At 41.1% G+C, this 26,261-nt stretch overlaps 1 protein-coding gene across 3 annotated transcripts in view; it reads left to right on the top strand.

Annotated features, from left to right (window-relative positions):
• PNPLA7 (patatin like domain 7, lysophospholipase) overlaps positions 1 to 26,261 on the top strand; it is a 127,210-nt gene that overhangs the window by 55,016 nt on the left and 45,933 nt on the right. For all 3 annotated transcript variants that reach the window (XM_084494425.1, XM_084494427.1, XM_084494426.1), the window contains 6 exons: positions 7,553 to 7,613; positions 9,696 to 9,845; positions 17,787 to 17,850; positions 18,421 to 18,589; positions 19,654 to 19,836; positions 20,258 to 20,376. In XM_084494425.1, coding sequence (XP_084350551.1) covers positions 7,553 to 7,613; positions 9,696 to 9,845; positions 17,787 to 17,850; positions 18,421 to 18,589; positions 19,654 to 19,836; positions 20,258 to 20,376 — 746 coding nt within the window. The remainder of the gene's footprint in view (positions 1 to 7,552; positions 7,614 to 9,695; positions 9,846 to 17,786; positions 17,851 to 18,420; positions 18,590 to 19,653; positions 19,837 to 20,257; positions 20,377 to 26,261) is intronic.

The following is a 26,261-nucleotide window of genomic DNA, read 5'->3' as shown; positions in this document are numbered from 1 at the left end:
TGGTGCTACTTGAAGCTTTTCAGAGTTGCAGGAGTAAAATGGAATTGATTCTTTCTATTTTCATCACTGCTTTCAGTTCTGAAAAGTAGGACAGAGAATAAGCTCGTGGTTTTTGGCATCATGAAGCAGTTTCGAAGCAGTAGCAAGAGCGCAGAATTTGTTAACAGATTACAGATATTCTAACATCAGTGTATAACTTGGATCGCATTTCGGTTTCTTTGCTTCTACTGAGCTAAGATTTTTTTTATTTTTATTTTTTTTAATTCTAACTTGAAATTTAGACCTGCTGTAGTTGATGGAAATTGCACTGAGAAAGTGCTTTGGTGCTGTGGGGAAGTGAACTGTAAGGCAACCTTTTCCATGCTAGAAATGCACACTAGAAATTACAGAGTTTTTCTGCATCTTTCTTTTAATTCTCTAAGTCTGCCCTTGGGTTTTAAATATATTCAGAACGCATCATCTTTACCAGCAAGTTCTGCTAGTTTTCTATGCCTATTTTAACCAGAGCTTTTCTGAGGTGGACTGAGCTTTCCCGAGGGTTATCTGCCTTACAAAGTGGTTCCATAATGCACGCTCCTCTCAGAGTGCTCCCCTCCAGCATTGTGTACATTGTGCAGCGCATTAGCTAAGCTTGATGTGGCACTATGGAAGAGGTCAGGAGAGGCCATGCTTCCGGATTTTTCTGTTTTGTTCTCATGGCCCATTTAAAATAAGTTTTCCTTGACGGTAGGAGAGGTGGATGTGAAAAGGAGAAAAGAGAAACGTTCAGCGGAAGCGTGGTCACCGACTGTAGCTACCCGTCATGAGGCGGGCAGGAGCGAGTGCTTAGTCATCGCGGTGATGCGAGACTGACATTTTTCTTCAAGACACAAATGATCACAGGCATCAGAAGCTCAAATGACCCCAGGATAAAGCTTCAGCTCTTCTGTATGCTTTAGTGGCATTTGTAAAGGTGCCAGGAATTGTTGCGAGTGAGCATTTAAGATTTGCTTTGTCACCACGGTTCTCAAGCCGTTAAAGTTTTAATCTGAGACCCCTTGCTAAGCTCCCTGTTCCTGTGGCGAGTGGAGTGTTTTGTTGGTTAACTGATCTGGGATGATACAAAGCTTCAATAATGCCATGGTTTTATCAAAGCTGATGAGCTGATTTACGTCTCCTCCTCCCTTGTCCCCTGCCACCCCCAAAAAACCTTCAGAAAGCTGGTAGAGAATGATCTCAAGTCCTGGAATGAACTCTACAGAAAAGAAACTGCTATTATGTGAATTTGTATAGATAAAATGGCTATTATTACTATTTTACCCCAATTGTGTTTACTGTATAGAATAGAAAGCCCTTGGCAGCCCTCTTTTCCACACTAGCTTATTCACATTGGGTCGCTGTGTGGTAGAAAGCCCATTTGTTTGTCCTTTATCTCTGATATACGTGAAGGTCTATCATACCCTGCTATGAAGGCATCAATAAATTGTCATTTAACATATTTGAACTAAAGGTGGTCTATTAGTTCACTGTTTTTGAAATTTTAAAGGCTTAACTATTAAATACGCTATTTCTAAATTTCTTAGTTGGATGACAATGCTCAGCTCAGCTGCAGCTGTTTTATTCCTTCCAAAAACACCGTGCTTTTGGGTGTGGATGATGCTAGAGGATTCACCAGAGAGAATCAGAGTAAACTTGGAAGGAAAACGGTGTTCAGCTTTGTAGGGCTATATGTCAGTTGGTTGTACAAGATCCAAACTAGTGTGTCTGGCTTGCTCCCTGGTTAGTTTAGCCAAGGCTCGTTTCCTAAACCAGGAACCTGCAAGAAGATGCCGTTGACAGGAGGTTGTGCTGTCCTTCTGAAGCACTGTGCCTTTGCTTTCTAACAAAGGTGCTGTGTGCCTTGAGTGTAAAATAACATGCAGTTCAACCTGATCCCTAATCCAGATTTTTTTTATTTAAAAAAAAAGCCTTTTAACAATTGCAACAAAATAGTAGGAAGCAGTTGAAGAGTTTGATTCAATCTATAGTGTTATGGTTGGTTTTGCTTTGCTGCTACAAGGAGAAGCACATTTCATGATGCTCTAACACACCCCACTTCCTTCCCCACCAAAATACCATCAGCTTCCAAAATTGCTGCTCTAGCAAAAAGTCCTGAAGGCGAGGATCAGCCCATATGGGGGTAGGAGAGGCAGGAGGTGAGGATGTGACAGTGAAAGGATGCGTGTCTGATTGTAGGAAGCCATAACTGGACTAATTCCACAAACGCCTTTTCTTCAATACCCAGGTTAATTATTATTTGCATGCCTTGAAAATGGTGGGTTTGTTGCTTCTTGAGTTGCTGAAACACCTGCTCTGTGGATGGAAAAATGCAGGTTGGAGCAACCCAACAGTCTTATCTCTGACGTGTGACTTCTTGGCCTCCTTTGCAGCATGGAGCAGAGTTGATGAGTATCTTGTTTCATTTTGGTTTTTACTTTTTATACATTTCTTCTCTTCTAACCAAGATATATTTGTACTACATAGTGCCTTTTAAATCAATTAGTTGTTACTGGTCATAATAGCCTGTGAATTTGTGAATTCAGAAACAGCATATTGGTGCAGATTTTGTGCAGTCTTCCCAGGATTTCTCTAGATTGGTTTAGTATAAAGTTGGCTGAGACCAGACAAAGAACTTTTTTGGTCCTCTTGTTTCTATTAACAGGTGGTTTGTCAAGCAGTCTATGCTATCCACAGGAAGAAAATACCTTCCTGTGGATGCTTATTTACAACTGAATTCTCATTAAAGTCACTTTCAAAAGGACCTATTGTAAAGCCCTAACCAGTTTCACAGTTGAATAGAAGGAAAAGCCTTAACTAAAATCTAGCCTTGGAAAATTAGCTAGGTGTGGACAGCAGGTTGAAATGTTTCAGAGAACTATAGGAAAGCTGTTACTCTGCAGCGAAGTGTTCAAGGATAGGAATTACAGTAACCGTGAACAGGTAGTGCTCAGGATAATTCCTATACTTGAGGTGTATGGAGTAATCAGCTGCGCGTTTGTACCGTTGCTAGCAGGTGATGTGGTGTCGTAATCCTGCCTGGCCCCATCGCCGAGGGAGGTTTGTTTTGAAACTGGAATTAGTCATCACAAGGTCTGCAAATACGGTCCCCTCGGGAATGTGGAGTTAGTCCCTGCCCTGCAATGCAGAGGCTGCAGGTCTTCTGAGTAATTTAACATTAGTTAAGCAGAGGGAAAATTAATGGCTTGCCAGAAGTTTGTAGCAGATGCAGAAACAGACTTCTCTGTTCTGTGTGAGAGAGCCGGGGGGACTGGAGGCTGCTGTGACAACCTGAGTGGGTCTGACTCGGGATGGAGTTGTTTCAGAAACAGCCAGGAAGACAACATGTTTCTGCGTAGATGAGGTGGTAAGTGGCAAGATAAAAGCTAGGTTGGAGATGGTGAAATTGTGCTGAAAAAAGTGTTCTCTAATGCCATTTGAGAAAGAGAAATACTCTTTATCCCATTTTGCCCTGCACAAAAGTGTTCCAATGAGTTAATCTGAAACGGTGAATAGGTGGGAGGAGGAAGAACATGGTCTCCTCTGCAAAATGTGTCTCAGCTGAATGCCCTGCTCTGGGACAGGTTTTACAATTTTACAGTTGCAGAAGAGGAGAGGATTCAGGGCTTTTGCAGAATGGTACGGGTAAATCTTGTGTCCTGAGTGGCTATCAAGATAGAAAATTGAGTATTTCTCTAGCCCTGTAAAGTAAGCTTTCCTCCTGGCCTTTTGCATAAGCTCTGGAGAGTGAATCTGTTTGCTTCTGAGGCTTGTTTTGACAGTTGGCCTAGACCTTGTTGTACCCTGGCACCCAGACCTACTTTGCGACACCCTACAGGTCCATACCTGGGTTGCTGGCAAAGCCTTGCCAATGTGAACTTTTGGAATCATTTTGCAGCTTGACGTGGTTGCGTTGGGTAGGGTAATGCTCTCCTAGTCACAGGGACAAGTTAATCTTGCAGCATGGCAATTTCATCCGCGTACCTCTATTCATAACTGGACTTTCAACAAAAGTGCATAATTGACATCTGCTCATTATTGGTTGAAGTGGTTAACTGTGGTGATCTGAGCAGGAGCATGATAATGTGAGCAGGAGCAACTGAGCCTGGTTTATAATCATAAGGAATGATAAATTCAACTTCCTCACAAACTAAAACACATTTGGTTCTCTCCATAGTACAAGGGGTCAAAAAGTAGTGTTTACTTTGCAGGCAGTTAATGATTCTGGCGTAACTCAGAAGCCTCCCAATGTTCTCGGGTAAGTCTGTGCTCCAGCTAGCTGCCTTTTTTATTTTTTGGCACAGAGTTTGTTTCAAACTCAATTCAAACCTTAAATCTAAACTGAGCATTTCTGTGCCAGTGGATGTGGAGTATAGGGCAAGTCTTTGAAGGTCTGGGTGGGTTGGTGCTAGAAGAGACTAAAATCCCAGATTCACTACAGGGATGAGTACCCCACACAAACCGTGCTGGAAAGGCCGTCTGGCCTTACGTGATGGGGCCATGGAAATGAGACTATTTTGCATGCCCAGATGTTTGGGAAGAGCTCAGCACTCTTCTGGCACTGTGTTTGGGAGATACAGGCATTGAGATTCGCCTGGGAGTGAGGGCAGGGGTCTTGTCTGCTTCTGAACAGCGATACCTGAGTCTCTCCCTGGTTCTGCTCTGGGACACTGCTGGGGCTGCATGGCATGCTGCACCACATGAGTACCGCAAACACAGCGCTTCTGCCAGGTCAGTCCAGTCTTCCCAGCAGCACTGCCGGAGTTCCTGCCTTCCCTTTTACCTGGTCACACTGCCAATTCTAAGTTTTTCCTACAAAGTGCACCAAAATAGTCAGCACAGGAATAACTGCCTGCTGAGTGACTGCCCAGATTGCAGTGACTGCACCAAGGTATCTGCCAGCCAGTGCCCATGTTATCTGGCTTTCTCCTGCCTGGGTCTCTCCAAGGAGGGTGTTCTCTGGCATGTTTGTAATAACTTGTTTCCCTGATATCTCCTCCTAGCCTGGGGGATAATTTCTATTTTCTTTTGCCCCACTTCCCTCCCAAAGACAAACCAGCCCCGCTCTGGGCTGCCCAGGTCCTCCCTGGCCCCGGGGCTTCCTTGTCTCTTGGCTGGGGCTGCTTTTGTGTGTGGCTGCACCTTGTGTGTGGGGGGTTAAATGAAGGTGGTTAGAAACCTGATGGGTGACATTTTATTTTTTTTTCCTGTTCATTTTGAATTCTTCCTGCTTCTCCTGAACTTGGTGAGAGCTGGTCTGCAGAGTAATGGCTTCAGGTAAATCACTGAAGCTTGGGTCTGTTGTTGATGAAGATATGCGATTTATATCGACTTCTCATTCAGACTGATGGACAAACCTCTTTTAAGGGAAAACATTTGCCTTTTTGTGAAACAAAATTCAGTGTATGTAATATAAAACTCCAAGGAAATTTGAGGGCAGTTCTCAGCTACGATCCCAAATTGATGTTCCTTCGACGTTGCCATGACTGCGGCAGAGTGACTCATCCTGTTATGGTTAGCAATTTGCTTGTCTTACAAAGTCACCGGGGAAATAATTTTTCCATATCTATATGTACCAAGGCTGTAAGGTTTGCTATAGCAAACAAGACAAATAATATTTTGTGGTAATACGAGCAGCCAACTGGAAAACGAGACCAGTAGGTTCTATTCTTAGTTCTGTCATTAACCTTGGACATTTTCTTCAATTTAACTCAAGCTCTCCTTGGCTGTCTGTAAACCAGAAAAAGTTATAAATACAGGAGATGGTTTTAGAAGGTAATTAAAATTCTGATGTTTAAAGTGGTCTGGAAATGTAAAATGTTCATAAATAATACTTCCAAAACTGCTGGAGTAGAGTCACGCTATGTGGATGTGGTTTATCAGGTGAATGTGTGAGGGACGGGTGTGGCAAATGCTCCTGAGGAGCAGGCTTACCTCCCTTAGGGAGGGAAATCAGTCTCACCCACACTAGTAGGAATTCTGTCTTCCCCTCTTTGGGGCAAATTTCCCTGGCTAAGCCCACCTCTGCTCATTGAATCCCAGAGCTGCCTGTACTTGTGGCATGCCGAAGGGTTTCAGGCCCGATCTGAGGTTCCAGAGCAACGAGTGGCCAAGGCCGGTGGCTTGCCTCAGCATCAGGCTGCTGTGTGCTGGTGGTGGCAACTGCATCTGCTGCCAGGGCAAACAGAGGAACTTCGCTGAACTTGAGCTTGATGTGGCATCTTTAGGAAGCTGCAGTTACGGCTATGGGAAAGAAATTACTGAAATAACTTTGTTTAGCTTGTCCTCCTTGCTCTGCTATAATTTCTACGTCAGAAGGTACCTGTTTGATCTCCCTTCCTCCTACAGGCACTGCAGAAATCAGTGCTAATATATTAAAGCTGTGAGGTTTCATAGTCTGTGGCAACTTTTTTCTTTTTGCAGTAAGATACATAAAATAATTCTGCTGGGCAGATTGACCCGTCATGATGGTCTTTTATTTGAAAGATGCAACCTGAAGCCCTTGTTCCTAGGGGAACGGTGTGTCTTTTTGTCCAAAGGCAAGGTAGCCGCTTGCTACTGCTTGTTTAGCCTGGTACTTTGAAGATGCTTTGTCATTTCAGTTCTGTTTTTTGTTTTTGTCCTATGAAAGATTACATCTGTTTTGACTTTGAATTGTTTGTCAAGGGGGGAATATCTAATGATTACTGTGATAATTCTGAATGCATTTAAGTATCTCATTTTCTTATATGGTAAAACATTTTTGCACAGCTGTTTAGAATAAACAATGCATTTTGCAAGTCTACCTTGATATTCCTTGATATTACAATTACTAGTCTTCTGCTACACCACTTGTTGGGAAATATTGATTATTGATGTCGGAGGTAGGCTGATCAGTTTTAAGGCTTGCTTGGCTATGGGAGCATTGGTTTATATCAAAGTCCACTTCAAAATGGCTGAGAGGGGGAAAAAAAAAATCTGTCCTGTCAAGGGAACCATGAAAGGTGATTTGTGGGGGCAACATTTTAATAAGTATTTTGTTCTGATTCTGTGTATTTGTCCCATTATTCGAGATATCTTAAATTGATTCCTGTGAGCTGACTGGTTCACAAGGCGGGGGGTGGAAGCAGGACTGGTGGGGAATCTGAGTGCAGCCTTGAGCCTTTGTTACCTACAGAAGGTGAGGGGGGGGTGCAACAGCCTCTCAACAGTGACAGGGACTTTCTGTGCTAGAGGTGCAAGTGCACTGCAGAGAAGAGAATGGAAAATTTGATTTGACGTGTTTCCCCAAATAATTGGATTTTTTCTTCTGTTGCCAGAGTAAGTTAAATATTGTTTATTTCTAGTAAGACTAAAATAAGGTAAAATAAATCAAGACAAATGATCAGTCACCATACATTACAGCCAGGAAAGAAGTTATGGTTACAAAACTGTATCTCCTTATTATTCAACTTGAGATAACATCTTACAGAAGTTTGAAAGTATCCATTTAGATGCATTATTTTTAGTGCACTCTGTTTGAATGTTTCTTTTCTTACCCTTTCTCTCTCATTGCTAGGTTGTGACTAGACTTATTCACTTGCTGGGTGAGAAGATTCTTGGCAGTCTTCAGCAGGGAGGTAAGACTCATTCCTGGACTATTCCCACCCATTCTGGTGCTTCCTTGGAACTAGATTTACATCATTAAATTCGGAAGCAGAAAGTGCATTCTTGACAAGATATTTTGTTTCTAAATATTTTAGCTGTTGTCACAGCTAATTCATTATATATAAATACTTTTTTTTTGTGGAGAATGGCTGAAGAAGTATGGGAGTGGAATGATTTGCAAATGAGAGAAAAATACTGCATATATGCAGTGAAACTTTCTTAAAATTTCTTGTAAAAGAGGAGCTCAAAGGGAGCACTGGAAATAACTGCTATAACAGACTTGAATCAGATAGTCATGCTGAGTGGCATCTGCACATTGACTGACTTAGTATGTCTGTGTTTGCATTATTTCAATGAATTGTCTGAGAGCAAATGATTTATTGTGCGTTGTTTTGTAGGCTTTGTGTTTGTGGCAGAGGCAAAGCAAAGTGTATTTACTAATTGAAGTGAGTAGGAGGAAATTTTCCATACAGGTTGTTGTTCTTGAGCAGCTTTTTAAAGAAAACAGATGCGTGTTAACTACCAATAGTTTTGTGGGGTTCTCTGCTGCTCTGTTTTTGTTTGTTTTAATACAAAAATTCTATGCTATTACTTTTATTGGTGTTTTTACAATATTCCAGAGAGATTGAAATTAAGTAGTTAACTCACATGTTTTGGAGAGTAAATTGTGAAGTCCACACTTTTATCGAAGTCTGCTCTTTACTGTTTGGGTACACAGTCAGTTTTGTAGGAATCTCTGGTGATAATTGAACTTAAACTTTTGTGCGTGCTGAAATGCTTTTGTGGCCTAGGGCAGAATCTGCACTGCTTAGGAATTAGGACGATATGTGATAGGCAGAAGACAGGAGGAAAACTAGTCAATCAGAGCATAGCTATTGAAGTTCTGAGGAAAGAAGGTCTGATGGAGATGAAAGAGTGGAACTGTGACATGTAACTTGTTTGAACCTGTAAATATCTTCTTGAAGATCACCTAAAAGAGAGGAAAAACTATTTAATGATCTGTAGAGAGCTATTTTAGAAGACTTGAGATGAATAATTCCACTGTTGAATATATCTGAAAAAGATTTATCTGGTCTTTCTTTTAGTCCGACAGTATACTACTGATCTTGCATATATACTTTGAATGAGTTCTTGTATCAATTACAGTATATCAAGTACTTCTATGTGTCCATATCAAGAATTTATCTTCATGGTACATGTTGCACCTTTGCTGGATGAAATAAGATGAGTAGGATGTTAAGCTTCATACCATCTAAGTTAATATTATACACTTGCAGCTGAGTTGGTAGGTGCTAACAGCAAAGTGAGGTTGTCTGAGAAGGCTTAAGGAGGAAAAGAAATAGTATAAAAATAAAAAGAACAGTTTGTAGAGCACACTCAACATTATTCTTTTCCTGAGCTAAATGATCTGGGAAGATCTCAATCCTACATGTTACATGCATCACATGCTTCTGTCAAAAGTGCTTTTCTCTGCCCATAGTCTTTTTCTTTACTCAGTTTACTGTAATATATTGCAGATACTTCCACAGTTGTTTTGTAGCTATTTTAGAGATTCCATATTTTATTTTAATACTCCTAGATACCTATCTGTAAAGATCCACATTTTCCCATCTTGGAGAATAGTGAAAATAGGTGTATATACATGTTTCCTGTAGGAACTTTGTTGAAAACAGGTATTTACTTCCTTGATCAGGAATACCATAAAAAGTGAATGTTTATTTTGGGAATATTTCAATACTGACAACAGATTTTGGGGTTTTGTTATTTCATTTAATTCCTCTTGAGAGGTAAATTGATGTCTATCTCAAAGTTGTGGCTGTTTACAGTCATTACGAGTGCCTTTTTGTCTTTTTCCTAACGGGTCAAGTAAATGCACATTGTATTTTTACCTGTTCTCATCACCCAGATATTTTTAGCTTTGCCTAACTTTACCCACATGCTATGTCACCAGCAAAAAATGACGGAAATCAATCTTTCTCCTGTTGTAAGTGAAATATGTGGGATCTTTCCTTCTTTGTGAAATGGAGAATTATTATTTTTTTCTTTTCAAACAGGTCATCCTCTTGGGTTACACAGCTCGAGTAGCAAGTGGGATGCCGGAAATCCTGCCAGCAATCTCTCTACAGTAGCAATTATGCCAGTGTCTGAAGAGGTGCCACTTACTGCTTTTACTCTGGAGCTCAAGCATGCTCTCAGTGCTGTGGGTAAGAAGTGTTTACATGTTACTGCATCATGGAAAATAAATGCCTATTAACTTTTTAGAGGTATAGCCAGGTACTTGTCAATTAGTTAAAGGGGGATTTGTGCTGCATTCAGAGGGGTAGCAGCACAGCCGTGCTCAAGATCAGACCCTTTGTAATCTCTTGCTGCATTTGATTTGCTCTTTTCCTGTCCCTAACATTTAATATTAGTAGATGACTTATGACTCAGAAATATTAGCTGATTTGCCTGGCCTGTTGACTTGGCTGTCATCAGCCCTCGTAAGACTGCATGAGCTTTCGTGGACAAATCCACCACCCATATACTGTCCCTTTTGAGAGCCCAATTCTATCTCTCAAGTGTGAGACCCCTTCAGTCTTTCTTAATTGTATGTCTTGATCCAGCAAAGGATTTCTGATGCAGTTTTCTTTTGCGGAGGTAGGTTGTGAGTAGCAAGTCTAACACTTGATAGAGGAGCCTTGTGTAGGAGACCCACCTAGGTGGGTACTGGAATTCTAAACAGTTCTGAATTATGCCTTCCCATACTGGCTTGTGTTACCTTGTTTGTTGCCAGCTTGTCTGTCTTGTACTCACAAAACCATATATTCAATTCACAATTGATTCATTAATTGCTACATCCGTTGGTGAAGTTGTATGTGCAAGTTTCAGGTGCTTACAAAACCAAGTATTCAATTCACACATCAGTTCTGACTCTGTAGTGCAGTTTGACATTTTTCTGAACGTCTTCTTTTTATCCTTATACACTATCACGGATCTTGAGTAAATCTCCTGTAGTTCTTTGAATTGTTACTTTTCTGTCTCACAGCTTAGTATTTTGAAAAGTACAGGTTACAAGATGCTTGAGGTATAACCACTTACATTTATTGGTTATTTACTTTCTTGACCTCAAATATATCTAAAGCTGGCACTTACTATTCTGTTTAAAAATCTAGGTAAGCAGGCAAAGGAAAATGTTGTTGATGTTTGAACTCTTTCACCTTTTGAGATATAAATTTGTATGCAGATGATGGTGTAGATGTGTTACAGTGAATACTAATTTGTGGGTGTTTAAAAATTCCTCTTATTTTGAGGTGGCAAAAAAAATAAGTTTGTAACAGAACACAGATTTCAGCCATAGCTATATTGCTAATGGGTACTTATAATGGATTGTTGCCAGCCTGTTTTGATGGGTGACAGCACTAGGAGCCTGTAAATAAAACAAACAAATCTTAAGTACGTAAGAGGACTATTCAGAATAAAAATAACCGTTCTAGTTGAAAGCAACTAGAATGTAACAAACTAGGGGTTTTGTTTTGATCGCTTGGCCTTTTCTTGTGCACCCTTCTTCTTTTCTGCATCTAAACTGACGTCTGTGTAGTACTTGGCAGCTATAGATGGTACTATACAACCTTGGCATCTGAAGTTCTTGCCAAAATGGAGCAGACGGCTGCAGTGGGAAGAGGAAAGTGTTGTGTGAAAACACAGCTAGCCATATGGTTCCAAACACAGCTGGTAGACCAAGCTCTCTAGCCTTGATAGCCTCTGTTCATCAGGTCAGCCTATTGTTTATTCAGCCCCACAACTCTTGGAAATAGTGGTTAACCTCCTGCCAATGGTTTACCGTGCGTGTTTGTATGTTGCATAGTTTTGAGGGGTATCTTGTGCAGGCTGCATTGTGTGTTTTTTTTTGTTTTGTTTTGTTTTTAAGCTTTTCTGTTTTCTCCTTTATGATAAGACTACAAATCGTTTGGATGTTCTGTACTGGCTCATGACAAAGTGGTCTGGGCAAGGTGCTGGGCTTTTGGAATGGGTTTTCTTCTGACTTCTTGCATCAAAAAAAAAAAAAAAGGCTCTAAGAGTCAGTGTCATGAACAAAATTTGAGTTTGGCTTGTGTTGATGTGCACCTGACCAGTTAGAACTGTGTATGTTTTACATGTAGGGAAATTGAAACACTGTGGAAGATTTTGATTAGGACCTTAGTTAACAGCTATTATCTTGAAACCCCACGCCTCTGTCTGAGCGCTTACTTGCTTCTAACTTTCAAATTGTCAGATTAAGTCTTGGTTTTAGTTGTGAGCTCTGATTAGGCATTACGCTTGATTATGGAAATGAATGGTGGTGTTTAATATGCTTGAGAAAGCTATCTAAAATTGTTACAAGATGTCATTTAATAATTAAGTTTGATCCATGTTGCTTCATTGCTCTGGCCTTGAAATATATTCCAGAGCAGTATAGGGTAGCCTTTGTATGTGTGAACTTTTATGGGACAAAAGCGGTTGTTTTTTAGCTTTCTACTGCAACTTTAGAGAATTCTTTACTCTTCCAGTTAACAGTATTTTAGATAAATGTTGCAGTGATGCTTAGAATCCCCTTGCTGCAGGGTGGAGATAAGGACAGAAGAAAGTAGAACAGTAATACTGAGATCATTGCAAGAGTCCTAATGAGCTGTAATCACAGGAGATGGTCAGGTATTGGTAATTTTTGGGAGGAGTCTGCCATTGTTTCAGGCTGACCTTCATCCTGGAGAGAGTGGTCTGGATGCGGACTGGGTTGAACAAAACCTGCAAAAATGAGATTAGCGGATGCTTTTCTATGCCTGGGACTGGCACCAGAAGGCTATTACCAGTGCTATGAGTTGGAGCTGGTTTCAGCTAAATCTGTTTAACTGTTTTGGGATTTTTGTTTGTTTGTTTAATTTTAACTGCTTCCATCTTATTAAAGGAGTCTAATAGTAATAACAAAGAGAGTATCTAAATCCAATAGCAGAGGATTTGGGACAGCATTAATTAATATATACCATCTTCAGAAAAGAAAAAAAGGAAATTATTCAGGAAAAATAAGGCGGGGTCTAACAGTTTGGTTATTGATTCTGTTGTGTGGGTAGAATTTATTTCTTAACGTTAAGCTTGAAGTGGGGACAGTTGCACCCAGACTGCTCTCCAGCCTGGGCTGTTGGGGCCCCAGAGCCTGCTCCTCGCAGGCTGGGCTTGCATCCTGTATGCAGGGAGCGCTGAGCATGCAGGACTGCCCACAGCTCTTTTCACACTGTTTCATCAACCATTTTGTGGTTTCTTTGAGATCTGGTGTTTCTGTGACTTATGATAATTCAGATATTGTTTCCAGACTGTGTCATTGTGTCCTAATTAAATACTGAAAGACGTTCATGTTTCCATGGCGTTTGTTCTGTTAAAAGCTGGGCTGGGAAGCAGTTACTTGGTATCTGATGGCAATAACTCAACATGAATCTGTCTTCATTTCAAGAAAGGTCTGATTGTGAAATATGATCTGAGCACAGAGGAGAGCAGGAAAGTCCTGCGGAGCATGGTGAACCAGCGGCTACTTCATTGCTTCCTCACTCGGTTTGTTTTAATGCTTCATTGTCAAAGCCCTTTCTTTTTCTTTTAACCTTGGTCTCTGGGTCTCCAGAGAAAGAGGATGTAGAATATAAAACCTCCAAAAAGTAGGGACAGAATTTTCTCCTTCAGAACTAGAGTGAAATGGAAGTGGGCAAGTGGTGTACAGCTTTTGGTTTGGTTTGATTTGGTTTGGGTTTTGCTGTGCAGTTCCAGGTTAGGTTAACCATGTCGATGAATTCTGGTCAATGTTCTTTGGATTTATCTTACTTGTTTTCCAGTAATCCTTGTAGAGCTGAGAGCAGCCCATGTCAAAAAGCTCTTCTAAAACATTCAGGTTTGGAAAAATGTATTTGCCTAACTAGTTTTTAATTCTTCCAGTGAGATCTTTTACTGAGAGCACCTAAATAGTACCACGTGGCTGTGTAAATTCTGATTTTACGTGAGAGCCCTCTGATCATATGAAACTTCAGACTGAAGGAGAGAAGGATTCAAAACCAACATACACTTCTCTCTTCTTGTTTCCGGGCCTTTTAAAAGCTATGCTCTCTTGTGGTTCCTAAAAAACGTATACTGTATTAGAAATCTCACTGAAACATTTTCACTAAAAATATATTGGAGGTTTAGTGTGCAACTTCACCTGAATTTCCCTTCTTTACACACAAATTAAATTTAAACATTAAGTATTTTCTGTGTTGAAATGAATGCGGTGCCTGGAACCCAGCGGAGGCTGGTACTTTCTGCTGGGCAAAATCTTCTAACGCTGAGACATCAAAACCCTTTATCAGTTCTGTGTCTTTGACAGATAACTTTGTAGACTTTTTGTTAGGTGCAATTTGATGAAGTCCAGGAAAGTAAGTTAGCTGTAATGAAACTTTCCACAGTGCATTTTGTACTGGGCAGTACCTTTATGTGTCAGTATTTTACCCAGGTTGAAGTGGGTTTGCAACCATGTCTAAGCATCAGTTACCATTCCTTCCTTCCTTCGTGTGTTTCCCAATTCATATTTGATCCAACTTTATTTGATTCAACTGAGGTGTATGATTTCTCTATTATTAGAGATAGAACTAGGGCATCTAAATTGCCACTCCTTCACATCTTGTGAAAGTGCTGTTATATGGAAAAGAAAAAAAAAAGTCAATACCATGCTTATCTTTAGAAAGAAGGGAAGAGGTTTATGTCTCTCATGTGATGCTTACAGCTTTTTACTGGGTCAGGATTTGAGACTGGAAGCCCTGCTGAAGTGCTGCCTCAACCCTGTCATCATTTTCTTAAAAGATGAAATGAACTAGACCAGTGTTTTGTCAGTGTTTTTTTTTTTTTTTTTTTTTTTTTTCCCCTCACTTCTCTTTCATGGGCTTGTAGTTTTGTCCAGAAAACAGATGACTTTGGAGCACCAATTTAGATGCTCCATGCGGTTTCTCAATGAATCACGATCATCTGTGCCTGGGGATTAGGCTGCTGCCAGGATTCAGACTCCCAATGAGTTGCTGACAGAAAAGTCTCTTGGGCTTTTAAAAGTCACTACCCCTGGCTTGGAAATTCATGAACTGCAAATTGCCGGAGGCTTGGAGAATGTCATTAAGTTTTCTTCACTCATGCCCAGCAATCTGTTGCTGGTTGTAGTCAGAGGGACAATAGTGGGCTAGATAAATATTTAACGTTACCTCCTATCACCTTTCCTAAGCTCTTAACTTTGAGGTGTTAACCCTATGTCTAATCCTATGGAAAGAACAGTCCCTGAAGGGTGCAGGCAGTGGTGGGAGGATGGAGGGACGCTGCCACGAAGCCAGGGGCAGCTGTAAACCACCTGCGGGGCTGATGTCAGGTGTGGAGAGAGCATCACGTTATCTCCTGATAACATGTTGAAGATCCAGGAGTACATCATCTCAGACATTCCTCCTACTGGTGTGGCTGTGCGAAGGGGATATACCTGAGTGATTTTTATTACTTCATTGTTCTCATCAGTTTAGTCTAAATAACTATTTTGGTCATTCTATTTTATGCACTTGAGAACGCATATGTTGATGTTGTGATCACATTAATGGAGGGTTATTTAATGGTTGATTAATTGGGAGCTTGCTAGGAATCAGACGTGCAGAGCAGATGGTTGTTGCTGCCGAAGCAAAGCAGTCGGTTTGGCTGGAGGCGTCCCCACGTCCTGTGCTGGCTGCGAGCGATGGGCCGCATGTCGGCGTCCCGCACCGCCGCTGCGGGGTGCTGGGCAGGCCCCCGAGCTCACAGCTGTGTCTGTACACACCGGATGGGAACGAGGCAGCCCCTTCCCAACCTAACAGGCGAGGTGGGTGGATGTGCTTTCTTGGTGCCTCTTCAGGGCTCGGTAGAGGCCCCATTCAAGAGTGGTGTCTGTGGGTGAGGTAACTGTCATCCTGGCTGATGTCAAGGTGCATCCGAGCTCTACAGAGTCTGCTTTTTGCTGTGTAGGAGAGGCGTTTGGCTGGCTCACAGTGCTAAATGCCTTCCTTCTGGGGCAGGTGCCCCCAGTGCCTCAGACCAGTGTGGTGGAGTCTGAGCTCCTTTGACCTTCTTAGATTCGTGACCGAGTGCGGGGAGGTTAATGGCAAATGCGAAGGTGGAGCACTCTGTTCTCTTCTTATCGTTAGTCTCTCTTATTGGACACTTTTATGGCATTCCTCAGCTCATTTTACATTCCTGGCTGTTAGTCCTTGCCTGCTAAACTTCCACCACAGTCATAAAACTTAGTAAGCCACATATCCTGGATGAATATTTGGTCCACATATCATTTCTGTTTTGCTGAGAACTTTGACATGTTAATGAACACAAATGACAACTCTGATGTTGAATGCTTTTTCAAAATTTACCTGCCCTTTATCCCTTACTGTCTTCATAGTATGCAACGTCACAAGTATTTCTTCTGGGAAACCTCTCTTAATTCCATTACTCCATCCGGAGTTGTGCTAGTGCAACTAGCTGAACGGTGAGCCAGATCAAAGGATCAGCCAACATTAAAATGCCATGGTAAAAAAGTCCACGAGCAGTGGGGGCAGATCCCTGCAGACTGTTCAAACAGCACAAACGGAGGGGAGGCACAGGTGTAAGGACCGAAGGGCAGTTTAAACCACTTTTGCTGCTGAAATATTTATGATTTAATTCCCTCTATTGTAGACCTTTTACTTTCAGAGGAATCAGCTGCCATTTCTTTCTCCTGTTGTTGGAGGATGAGGAAATGAATTTCAACTCTCAAGTCATCTTCCTTTCTGTGATTTCTTAACAGCTTTTACTTTTTATATTTTTTTAAGCTCTGCCTATGGAACATTTGTGTCTATTTTTATTTCTTCTTATCACTAGTGTAAAAAAAAAAAAAAAAAGGAAAGCATTATTTGGATGTTTGAAAATACAAGATGAAAGGTTTGAGCTTTTTCTATCTCTAACACTAAACTGTGTTAAAGTAGCATGAACCCTAGGCAGGAGGAATTGAGCATTATAGGTGAAATAGATTGCCGATTGCCACTGAAGGTCGAGGTGGCTAGCTCTAGGTACTGTACTTGTGGGGTGGGTTGAACGTCTAAGTGTGGAATTACAATACTTCACCATGTTGTTCATTCATGGGTTCTTGATTTTTACTAAATACATAAAGCCATGCTGCTTTATTACAGCCTTGAGAAACTACACATGATTAAATGTTTTGATATTTCGTAGTTGGATTTCAGTTTTTATTAATTGAAGAAATGAAAGATTACATTAGGAGAACACTAATACAAAGAGATTGCTGTTTCGTCTTTGGTAAATGTGATTTTCTCAATATGAGACAGATAATCTCTTTAGGTTTGAGGTTAAATCTTTACATTTTCTTTGGTTTGCTTTTTTGTATTTACCTGCAACTATTCTGCAACCTCCACCATGCATGGCATGTATTACTGCCGAAAAACAGAATTTCTAATTTTAAAAAAAAGACTAAAGTGCCTGCAAGAAGCTACTTTTCTGAGTACTGAAATTAACTCAGACACTGCTATCACCAGATGTGTGCGTGTTTATCTGTAGTGGAAGCAGTGTGAATCAGACTGCCCTATGGATTTTGGAGTCTTGGAGGTTGGCAGTGGTATAGATTCCTGTTGCTGTAATAAATGGAAAGTACTACTAGAGAGCTTTAAGGTTTAACTGGGGAGTTGTTTCACTGCAGCATGAACAAATTATATATTTCTATAGGTCAGTGAATTAATAGCTTTTTTATTTGAAATCAGATTCCTGGTTTTTCTGTGATATGAATATTGTGTTCATGGCATGAAAATGCAGCTGCAGTAGAAACCGTTATTTTGTGTGACAGTGAGGAATGCAATAAAAGAGCTTTTAGGTTGGGACTAATGCATTCACAGCTCTGGGAATGTGGAGAATGGGAAGATGTTATTGTAGATAAGCGTGAAAATTTTTGTGAAGACTTTGTGCTAACTTTCTTCATTGTCAACTCTAATCAGTGCACTTAGCCATCATGATCTTCAAAGAAAATACACAACTGCATATATTATAGTGGTATGGCTATAGCACTATACACTTAATACAGTTCATCAGGAGGTGAGCGGCAGGTGTTCACATATGGAAAACTGTTCTTTTAGGTCCTGCTTTGCTGCTCACAAGTGATAACATCAAACAGCGACTTGGTTCTGCTGCCCTGGATAGGTACGTGCCTTCTTCATTGTTTATGGAAGAAATGTATTAAGATGGTCTTACATCTTAAAGATGGTCTGTGCTGGTCTTACAAATATACAGTGTTTAAGAATAAGATCCTGTGTTTTAACATATATTATGCTACATATATGTAATCAAGCATATTTGATGATCAGGGTGTTTGAGACAATAATATTTCAAGACTACTTCGTTCAAATGTGTGTTTTGCTTTTTTCCCCATAGTTACTTTCTCACTTGTGCAATTGGAAAAGCTGAATTAGTCCAAGTGGGTATCATGTAGTCCTTAGGGAAGTCATGGAAGCCCTACTGAAGTTAGACAGCACTGCACCTTCTTTTCTCTGTGCGCATATCTAATGGTATAAATAATGGAGAAATAAAAATGCATGAGCCTGGAAATGAGGGTGGATGAGATAAGTGTTTTGAATTTAGATTGGACGAGCAAGAGAAGAAAGTTTCTGACGCCCTTCAAATTTTGTGCTTGATGTATAAGATTTCTCTCCACTCCGGCAGGAGCTATGCCATAAAACAATTTTTGTTGTTGTTGTTCTTTTCTGTCCCCAGTATCCATGAATATCGACTAACGAGCTGGCTGGGACAACAGGAGGATATTCACCGTATTGTACTCTACCAGTCAGACAGCACTCTTACTCCATGGACGCAACGCTGCATCAGGCAGGCTGACTGCATCTTAATAGTAGGACTGGGAGATCAGGAGCCTACCGTTGGAGAGGTGTGGAAATAACTTCTTCCCATATTAACAGTGCAGATCAAAGAAGGTCGTTTCACACAAGTGAATTTGGGGGGATTTGATACCCACTGAAGCACAGATAATGAAATGTTCATGAGAAATATGTTATAGTTACAAGAATAATTAAACGAGGATTCTCAGAGATGGCAAGCTTTATGTAAAAGTATTTCCAGATAAGTTCCAAAGAATCATTTAGGTCAGAGGTAAATCAAAAGCTTTAAAGCAATATGTCAGTCACGTTTCTTTGCAGGATCTCCAGATAAGCAGATAAAGTCTCTTCTTGGTTGGATTTCATGGTGTGTGTATGTATGTAGAAAAAAAATAGATAAAAAATCTGTTGTACAAATAATTTAATGTATTTTGTTACAGACTGTAAGCCTTTTTTTCCCCCCTATTACCTATTTTTAGCTTTGGTATTTTACTACCAGAGTTTGTTGACCAGGCATATAAATTCTACAATAATTGGAAAAGTGGGTTTATTAAGATTGTGAAGTGCAGAGTATGACCTCCAAAGAGCCAGGGACCGTTAACCATCTGCAGCATTCTCGTGCGTCGTTTCGTGTTGGTTCTTTATGTCTGCATGTGGGAGGCAGGAAGCATGGTAATGTCAAGTCACCGTCAGTTGCCTAAAACAAGAAAATAAGGAAGGCAAGTAGGAAAAAGCGGTCTGATTGGAAGTGGGGGGGAAAAAAGCAAAATATGCTGAACATTTGTAGGCTTAAGTATGGCACGAGAAGCAACCTCATTCAGCATGAACAGCATGCATCTGTGCTGTGCATTTAATGGTTTATGTTTTAGGTAAAAAGTGTTCATTTTTAAGCATTCAAATTTGAAACCTTGTCTAGTTTTAGAGTTCTCTTTGCTGTGTAAATCCACTAAATCAATCTTGTTTGAGTTTCTTAGTGTGCATAGAGGTCTGCAGATTAAGTTATGGGGTCAGAAATATATTTGCATGTGTATTCCCCAATACAATATTGTATTAAAGCAATAATGGAGCAGTAACAACCTGATGCCCAAATTCCTTTGATGTGTATAATTTGCTGTAGCTGGAGAGGATGCTGGAGAACACAGCGGTCCGAGCCCAGAAGCAACTCATCTTGCTGCACAAAGAAGATGGACCCCTGCCTTCCCGAACTGTGGAATGGCTCAATATGAGGAGCTGGTGTTCTGCTCATCTTCATCTCCACTGTCCCCGCAGGGTCTTTTCCAAAAGAAGCCTACCAAAGCTGGTAAGAGATAAAGCAATTTACTATAGGAAACAGAAATAAGGGGCTCATACCATCCTGACGGTTTCATGGTTGTCTATTTGATATACTAAATGTTGAGTCAAGGTCACATCAATCAGTAGAAGTATCCTCATTGGCAGGATCCCTGTGCTTGAGAATATAATGCTAAAGCAGAAATGGTGTTTACTGGTGACTAAATCCTTGGTTAAGAAAGAGAAATATATCCACAGAAAATACTGTACGACTCTGAAATTCTCCCAGCTAATATAAAAGTATGGGAGATGTAATTGATCACTGGAACTGTTTAGATATTTCACACAACAATAGGGTTAATGAACTACAGCTATCCACTTTTTAACAGTAGGTTGTTAACGTAGGCTCTAACCTGCCTTTGAAATGATCATCATCTTATTCTCTTCTACAGATAGAGATGTATGAACGCGTATTCCAGAAACCACCAGACCGCCACTCTGACTTCTCTCGCCTGGCTCGTGTTCTGACTGGAAATGCAATCGCCGTGGTCCTTGGGGGCGGAGGAGCCAGGTAGGTCCAAGGACCTTCTCTGGTGTCTACTGCCAGAGGTCCCAGCCTATTGGTATGCACCCTGTGGCTTATCCTGGACATGTGGTTGAGTTACTGCAAGGTCCTAGAGCACTACTGTCACTGGGATGTATCTGCACAGATTCTTCAGAATAGCAGGCATTCCGTAAAATCAACACTGATTTTATTGTAAATAACATTTTGGGGAGACACTGAGGAGATGCTTTTGTTATGCAAACATAACTGTGTGGATTTGTGTTTGGATTTCTGCAGAAGGAACACGAGTGTTTATAATGACTTGAGCCCTCTCATAAGTTGGGCTTAATATCAGGAGATGACCAGGACAGTAAATGTGACTCTTCTTTCTTTTGTTTGCCTGCACTGTGGATTTTTTCCCACTGGATTCTTACACTAGAAAATGTCTCTCAATATTTCAAAGGCCCCCAAAGTACAGACAGCAAGAGGAATTATGCCCTGTATCATAAAATCATAGAATTGCTTGGGTTGAAAGGGACCTTACAGATCATATAACTCCAAGCCCCCTGCCATAGTCAGGGATGTCACCCATTAGATCAGGTTGGCCAAGGCCCCATCCAGCCTTGCCTTGAACACCTACGGGGATGGGGCATCCACAGCTTCTCTGGGCAACTAGTTCCAGTGCCTCACTACCCTTAGACTGCAGAATTTCTTCCTAATGTCTAATCTAAATTTATCCTCTTTTATTTTAAGACCATTCTCCCTTGTCCCATCATTATCTACCTGAGTAAAGAGTCTTTCTCCATCCTTTTTATATGACACCTGTAAGTATTGAAAGACCGCAATGAGGTTTCCCTGGAGCCTTCTCTTCTCCAGGCTGAACATCCCCAGCTCTCTTCTCCTTTCTTCATAGGAGAGGTGCTCCTCTAATCATTATTGTAGTCCTCCTCTGGACTCATTGTAACAGGTCCACATCTTTCTTGTCTGGGAGCCCCAAACCTGGACACAGTGCCTGGACAGAGGTGGGGCCTCATGAGTGGGGGGGGGGGCAATCACCTCCCTTGACCTGCTGGTCACACCTCTTTTGATGCAGCCCAGGACACACACATAATGGGAGAATGTACTCTTTGTGATCACCTGAAACCCCCAAGTACCTTTACACTTCTGACAGCCTTACTTTTCAAAAAATAAATAAATAAATATTTTTGCAGGTGCAAAGGCAAGATGTGTGCTGAACGCTCCTATTAGAATTCCAACTGAATTCTAAGTGAGCTTTGGAAATAGATTATTACCTATGTTTTTCTTTGTAGTTCCTTTTTTACTTTGACAGTTTTCTGTTGAGACAAACATAGAATTCAGTAGCCCTTTTTCTCAAGAAAGCACCATCTTCATTATCTTCATCGCCATGTTCTTGAAGCCCTTCTATGAAACAGTGCTTTGAAATACCTCTCATTTATATTTATATATTTATATATATAAATAAGCATGTAGACCATCTACTTAAATCCATGGAATTATTACATTTTTGTCTTTGGGCCAGTGCATTCTCATCCTTTGAGGGGAGTATTCACTACAGCAAAGGTTAGAACTCATTTGTGACAGCTTGTTCTGATTAGTCACTTGATGCTGAGAGAGCCAGCGCTTTGGCTGTTTCTTTGAGTGTCTGTAAAGATGCCTTTATCGTGCTTGCTTTCAGTTTCCTCACCTAAGATGATTGCAGTGTTTCATTTCTGAGATAAGTATTATCCTGTGGAGACACAAAGTAAAGCAGAGAAAGGGAGCTTGTACTTAACCTGGGTATCTCAGGAGATTTCTGATCAACTGATGTAAAGCACTTGGTTCCTTGGTTTTTTGTTTTGTTTTGTTACAAGCTATCTGATATCTCTCTTTACTGAAGCCTGTGTCATGCTAAAATATGTACACTTCTGTATTTCTGGCAGCACATTTTGCTCATTCCCTTCCTTTCTTCCTTCTGTAAACACTGCTGTAATTTTTACCAAACAATTTATTTTTTTTGTCTTACTTAATAATTGCAAGCTACCACCTGCTGGTTTTCAAGAGCAGAGGTAAGAAAGAGCAGGCTTATTAGAGCCTGTTTGTTGGTCCTGTGCATCTTCCTCCACAAATCCGAACCACTGCACAGCTACTGTGTTGTGTATAGGTTTTCTGGATGCTCACCACCCATTTGGCAACGTGACCACGTCTCATTAGCCATTAATTTGCCCATCTATGTGTTTGTGCAATATGGAAGACTTTAGGAGGATTAAATAGCAGAACAGCGTGTAAATATGATACCTCCTTCTTTCTCTGAAACCCTGTTTATATCGTGGTCCCTAATGCTTTTACCAGAACATGGATGGTGGGAGCATTGTGTTTTCAACAGAAAGGTACTTGTGTGCTATTTCTGTAACTGAATTGTTGTCCAAATTGTGGGTGGATGAAAGATGAGGATTTTTTAAAATTGTTTTCAAAGTGAGAGTATAGTTAATATCCTGGGGAAGGGACAAGGTTATTCTGAGCTCTGTAAAAAATCTGTAGCTTTGCAGGTCAAAGTAAGTTCTTAGGTCCCCGTCTCTAGTAACAAGGAGACTTTGAGAGACTGTATACTATGATCATCCTGCAATTAAAGCCTATTCTGTATTAAAAACGTCATGATGAGTGGCCACACAGGCTATTGATAGTTAGTCTAGCCTTTGGTTAATACCCTACGTGAAGTAACCTCTTATCTTGTTCTAGAAGCATGAATCATATTGGTCTCAAAAAAGAGGGAACTGTGAGTTACAGGGTGCTGGCTGATGGTTATTTCTGTTAAAGGTATTGTGTTCTGTGACTAGTAATATTTATTTAGTTGTTATTTCTGGCATGTTTGTCTGGCTTCACTGTGATAGTTCAGGAGGTTTTACTGGAGCAGCTTCCTAGTAATTATCTTTGTGGTTTGTCATGACAGAAGGCGCATAGGAACTACGGGTTTTCTTTCTCCTGTAAGCTTAAAAATATAACAAATCAAAGTGATACAGTTCTGGAATTATAGTATTTTTGCTTTAGTCAAGTGCTAACTTAATTTGAGTTAGAAGCATCGAGGAGTTTGAAGGAAGACACAGGGATTTGAGTTTAGAAAAATAATACCCTTGAAACGTAGTTGCAAGAATAGTGACACATCAAACCCTGCAATAGAGGCACGAACCACCCATAAATCATTCTCAAGAGTTTTAGCCATCCCACGTACAGCCCACCCTTTCTTGCATTTTCTATAGTTGTCTCAGCAAAGCCTTTTCAAAACTAAAATTTATGGAGGGTAAATAATTAATAAAGAAGTATCTGGGAATCCCTAGGGCTTTGGAAAAAACACACTTGGTTGTGATGTTTCAGAAGACTGACTGAAACAAAATTGTGATGACAAGTGTTGTTGTTGATTATAATGGTATCATTCTAGGAGTGAATTTACTCCAGTTCCACATGGGCATATTAGGAAAATACAAAGCATTAGATGTATTTGTTTGGGGATTTTGATAAGAAGCTGTATTTCTAGTAACACATGATATAAATACATGATGTGCATAAGATATGTTTATTGAGAGGGAAAGAGCTAAAAGAAGTTAGCTGCCTTTTTTGGATGTGCTGGCTGAAGTAAGGCCTAGTAATCAGCTGTGTGTTCGCGCCAGGCAGGCACATGGTGCTGGTGACCTTTACCAACCAGGACTCGTGGAGTCTGCACATCCTGCTGCTGGCTGTGGCTCTGCAGCACTCTGTGCCTCTCCGCTGTGCCTCTCCATTCTCCTCTGCCCTTTCAGGCAGAGCATTTCAGCCTCCCCCGAGGAACTGCTGCTGAAGCATATTTGTAGGTATTTCATCAGGACATCTTTTCTTTTCTCCTCTTCCCATTTACTTTTCTTCTCAGACTTATCATTTTGCCTCAGCTCTTGATATGTCAAGTATTTTTTCCCCACTGCTTGTTCTTGCTGACCCTAAGGCTTTGACTCATTCATGCCTTTTCATTTGAGGCACTTGGCCTGTTTAATCAACTTTTTCTTTCTTTTTGCCTTTTCTTCTTTATTTTCAGGGCTGGCCTTCTGGAAGGGTAGGATAAAAGTAGCAGCTTAGGAGAAGCACATTATGCCTTTCTTGTTATGGACTTGTTTGTGTCTGATGAACCTACTTGTTGCTTTGTCTGTCTGTGTCCCTGAAGTCTGCACTAGGTGCAAGGTGCTCAGACCCCAAGGTTTCAGAGAAGTCCAGATGTGCTGGTACATCTACCACCTGGTAATGTATTGGCTGCTACTTTGAGTCTGGGAACCCTGAGCTGTGCTGAGCCTGACTTAAAGCCTGGCTTTATCTTCTGATTCAGTGGCTTTACCCAGTGATAAAAGATTGGAAGAGCGCCTGAGAGGCAGATCTCATAATCATTCTGCTCTTAAGAGATCATGGTTGCCTTTCACTCCCTCGCTGCTTGACTCCAAGATCCCTGACTCTAAAAAGAATAAAATAAGGAAGCTTTGCTGTCTGTGCATTCACTACCTTTGGCAGCAACTCCAGTTCAGTCAGAACTGCAAGTTCTTTAGCAACTGAGATCTGTTCTGGACTGTCATATTTTGCTCCAATAACCCACAAAAGTAGACAGAAGCATGTCCATTCCCTGAGAACAAGGAAGGCTGAACAAAAAATGTCTAAGCTTAGTGGGTCTTGTTGGGTGTAATAAAAGTGAAGGCTCCCAGGTGAGGACCCAGGTTTGCACCCCATGGGGCAGAGCGGGCTGGCCAGTAGTGCAGTGGTGGAGCTGCCAGGCTATCCCCCAGCCATCAGGGTGAGGTGACGTGGCTGTGTACGTGGTGGAGCTGGAATCTGAGGTGGAAGTGATGTTCCAAGAGCAAAGTCCAGCCCTCAGGGTGAACAGTTTGCTCACAAGACACAGACAACCCTCTTTCCATCCAATAACTTCCTTTCCTGTGGTGCAGGTGATAGCAGCATTGTGGTTATGAAACCCTGATGTTCAATTTCAGACAATAAGAGTCTTCAGGGGAGACCGCTTGAAATTTTATGGTGCAGGTGCTTTGGATTCAGTTCCAGCAGTTAAGGAAGATTAATTCTTATTCCTCAGCAAACACAGTTAACTAATGATAGGAGGCGCTTTACTCGTATCAGTGGAAGGAGCGTGTCTGTGGGGAAATCGACTAAATACCACCACGGCAGAGGTACAGTACTTGAAATGGAGATGTGAGCTCATGAGATTGATTACTGTGCCTCAAATACAAGGTAGTAACTGGAAGCCTGAAGAGAGTTGCCTTTTTAAAACTGTTAAGCTTGACCACAAGCACCCAGATGATGTGTTGTTAAAAGAATGTGTGTTTGAGGAGTGATGGGGGTAGAGGGAAGGAATTTGCTGCCTGAATTCAGTAGCTGCTGCCAGAGGCAGCACTGAAAATACAGTTTTAAAGAGCATAGAGCAGCGTTTTTTCCCATGGGCTCCTAAACATAGCCAATATAATGGTTACAGAAGGGGTGAAAGAAAATCACAGGAGCATTTCCTGGATTCTTGTGTACGTCAGAACACAGTAAATACTTTTCAATTCATTTTTTGGGTTCAAAACTTTACATAGAGTGAGCCTAATGTCGGGCACCCCTAGGTATAAGGGATGGTGATCTGAGAAACCCAAACATGCTGGGATTACTGCTCCCTTCTGCTGCAGAATACAAGTCCTGTTCATCTTAATTTGCTTAAGCATGTCTTCTCTATGCTTCCATTCCTACCTAGGTCCACTCACCCTCTTTTTTTTTTTTTTTTTAATCCCCCTCCTTGATGTGTCTCTGTTTTCCCTTTCTGACATGTCCAAGACCTGAACCAGTTTCTTTGCGTCCTTTCATCCGCTGTCATTTGTGCTTGTTTGCTCTACATCTGCCCTTTTTTCCTCTCCCAG

Source organism: Aythya ferina, assembly GCF_964211825.1.
Source record: "Aythya ferina genome assembly, chromosome: 20".
Classification (NCBI taxonomy): domain Eukaryota; kingdom Metazoa; phylum Chordata; class Aves; order Anseriformes; family Anatidae; genus Aythya; species Aythya ferina.
This window is presented reverse-complemented; position numbering and strand designations above follow the sequence as displayed.